This window comes from Fulmarus glacialis, unplaced genomic scaffold (assembly GCF_000690835.1).
Source record: "Fulmarus glacialis isolate BGI_N327 unplaced genomic scaffold, ASM69083v1 scaffold42651, whole genome shotgun sequence".
NCBI classification, from domain to species: domain Eukaryota; kingdom Metazoa; phylum Chordata; class Aves; order Procellariiformes; family Procellariidae; genus Fulmarus; species Fulmarus glacialis.
In genome coordinates this window covers 1-3,307 of record NW_009195453.1, presented here as the reverse complement: position 1 = coordinate 3,307, position 3,307 = coordinate 1, and the positions used below count along the sequence as shown (strand labels likewise).

Genomic DNA, 3,307 nt, shown 5'->3' with positions numbered 1-3,307 from the left:
CCTTAGTGGTAGCACATAGGTGCTATTTTGTTTATTTTAAATGGAAAAAATTACATAATGCATACAAGACCTAGGAGTCTAGCAAACACCTTTTGCCGTTGACAAAGAGACTTCATTTACCTCCAGTAGCTTCAAACAAGGCAGCAAAATACTCACTGGCACTATGGGAGTGGCAATGCCACACCTGCACAAAATCTGACCCAGTCTTCCTCATCTCCAGCTCTGAACACAAACCTAGTCCTCATGTACATGCTGCTTCAACAGCTCTTCAATAATACTGTGGTCCCAAGCATTGGTTTGGTGCTATAATTTAGCTGCATCTGTAGCTGGAGCAAATGGATTCTTGTCAGACTCTCTCTCCACCTGGATTGCAGTACACACAGATGGTTTCTGAAATACTATTTGCCCCTTCAGTCAAGTTACACAGATTGAGTGTATGATGGCCTACAACAATGCCGGAAGTAATTTTAAATGTGATATATAAACTGTTGACCCTAAAGAAAGGAGAGGATGATCTGTAGCACCCATTGGGATTTCATTTGGAGAGAGGCTCCCAACCATTCAAGTAACAGCACAGCAGTTGAAAGCAGTTAATGTTTTAGACTGATTTCATGCCTTAACTACTCCCTGAAAACTGTAGGCTAAAAAAAAAAAAAAAAAACCACCACATTAAAAAAAGAAATCAACTCCCCCTAACTTTGAAGTCTGGCTGATTTATTGGTGCACTCTCCTTTCTCTACTCAGGCACAGAGGAAGGAGAAGATGCAGCTTGTCTTTAACAAAAACATTCTTGGAGCAGCTCTGTCCCATTTTCTTCCAAGGCCAAATTAATTTTTCAAAGAATTTCCTGTTCTTCCCTCCTCTGAAGTTTCCTCAGTCATTTTCTTACGTAACTAGCTGCTTCTTACAATTTATGTACAAACCCCTTCCTTTCCAGCTTTCTGTGGGCTGAGCATGTTCTGGGCTCTAAATCCCCCCACCCTGTGACAGGACTTGCATGTTGGAGCAGAACTGGCCTTTGATGATAAGCTCTGCCAGAGAAGAGAGGTAAATTGGCAAGTTGAAATCTCAGGGCAAGCTTTCCCTGTATTTTCAGTTTAAGCATAGTTTATTACATGGGTTTGAACAGAGCTGATTCCCAAGCAAGACCTCAAATTTGTGGCTAGAGACCAACACCAGGTTTAAATTGCAAATACTTAAAAATTGAGAGTTCCTGAAGAACTGTTCTAGGAGGTATCTTAGAGGGGCTTTGGCTTTGCTCTTGGTGACAAGCCTCAGTTCCTGCAAGACTTTTCAGATTTGGGAAATCGGCTAGATCCTTCAAGGGGACTTTAAAGTTCAGAAGGTTGTGTAAACACATCACTCTATAAACAAAATAGCTAAAATGATTGGGCTGTACAAAAAGATTTACTTTCAAATAATTTACTTATTTACTCAGACTTTTTTGGTTTGCTCTGACTCATTTCTGAAGCAATTGAAAATAATAGCTGGTCTTGGGTTATGTGTAATATGAGAAGGTGAATACTGTCATAGTTATGACAGGTATTAGTGGAAAACAGGTACCGAACTCTTGTGCAAGTGCATCTCCTTTGAGATCTAATGAAAGGAAGTAGTGTTGCACCATGCCAGTTATCGGTCTAAAAGAGGAAAAGAAAAATGAAGTGAGATACTTGCAACAGAGAAGAAGTAAAAAGGGAGATTCACATTTTTCACAGAAACTGATTTAACCCCATAGATGCAGTAAGGAACAACTTCCTTCACAGGCCACTTCATCCCTACGAGCAAACAGTTTTGAAAACTATTGATACAGTTTTTGAATACCCTTCAAACATGGGGGGAGAGCAAAGCCATCCCTAATTTTTGGAGGGGAGGAAACAAGAAATACTCCTGTCAGGTAGCAGGGCAAGACAAGGCTCTTCAGAGTTGCAACAGGCTGCTGTGCCAACTTCCCCTGAAAAGCAGTAGGGTCTGATTTACAATGTGCTTTACTAGAGCAGACAGCATGGGTGAAGAGAAAGGAGGAGTGACCCACTGACATCTTACTTCAGGTGCTTTGCGCACGCCTATACACACGAACACGAGGCAGTGGGAGCTGCGAGAGCAGAGAAGCGAGCACCAGCTAAGCAGGGCAAGGCAGGTTCCCCTCTGCGGGGACACAGCCGAACATCATGTCACAGCCCAACCGCGTGGCCTCCTCTCCTCCCGGAGCACTGGTTTGGGGAATATTCACTTGGCTCTACACCAGGAATATGGCCAGGCTTGAGGTATGCAACTACTGCACAGATTAAAAGCTCGGTAAAAACTGGATTGGCAGAACATAGTGCAGAGCAATGGATGCTTTTTCCTATCTGCCAGCTGGAGCACCTGAGTCTTGGTGCCATTCACTACATCACATGTCCTGGACACTTTTTGGGCACAGGGGTGATGGAGCAAGTATTCCCGTGGCCCTGAGCTGCTCTCCAGGCACCCTTTTACCACATCTCCCATTGCTTCTGGATGAACGACATACATGCTCTGTGCAGAGCTTCCCTGCATTTCTCTGTCAAAACTGCACCATCTAGAAATCACTCCAAGGACTCGCAGAATTGCTCTCAATACATAGTTATTTGTGCCACACTCGTGATATTCATGAGCAAAAGATAAACAAGCATCCCAATTCCTAAAGCATTTTAAAATACAGAGTCTGAAGTACCACGCATGTAGATTAAGTGAAGTAGTAGCATTTATCACAGGGATCCTCCTCTCTACTATCCCAACTCCTCTTATACAACAGGGAGGTACTCTTGCACCTACTTCACACTGAAGGATTACTAGAAGCAACCAGCAACTCCAAGAAAACCAAAGAGGAGAAGTCTACAAAAAATGAGTATTGCCACCACAATGGTACGAGTAGCATCTTCATCTTCCCTCCTCCACCCCCCCCACCTATTTCAACCTTTTTACTTCTGGGTGTTTGACTTGTTTTCAGTGAATCCCTGCTAAGGCAAACCATCTTCCTGACAGCTGCACCAGCAACAAACCCTGGAAATCTCCAGCTGCAGGACTACAGCAACAAGTCCAGAGAGACCTTGCTGAAGGCTGTACGTCCTTCTGTCATGCCACCAGCTCCCTTCAGGAAGGCACGCAGGGCAAATCCTGGAGGCTTTACTGCTGCCGCTCCTGCTCTAAGGCCTTTGCTCCAGCGCTCCTTCCCGAGCTGCTTGTGAACGGCCGATGGCAGCGCAGGGTACCCAGCTCGGTCAAGGTCACCGGCCCCTGGATTTGGGGAAGCCCTGGGACGGCGCCTCCGCCGCGATGTCCTTGGGCG

General features: G+C 45.0%; 1 protein-coding gene across 1 annotated transcript in view; it reads right to left on the bottom strand.

Moving 5' to 3' along the window:
• SPTSSB (serine palmitoyltransferase, small subunit B) overlaps window positions 1-956 on the bottom strand; it is a 7,187-nt gene extending 6,231 nt beyond the window's left edge. Inside the window, 1 exon segment of the mRNA XM_009588090.1 lies at window positions 912-956. Coding sequence (XP_009586385.1) covers window positions 912-956 — 45 coding nt within the window.
• Between the last annotated feature and the right edge of the window lie 2,351 nt (window positions 957-3,307).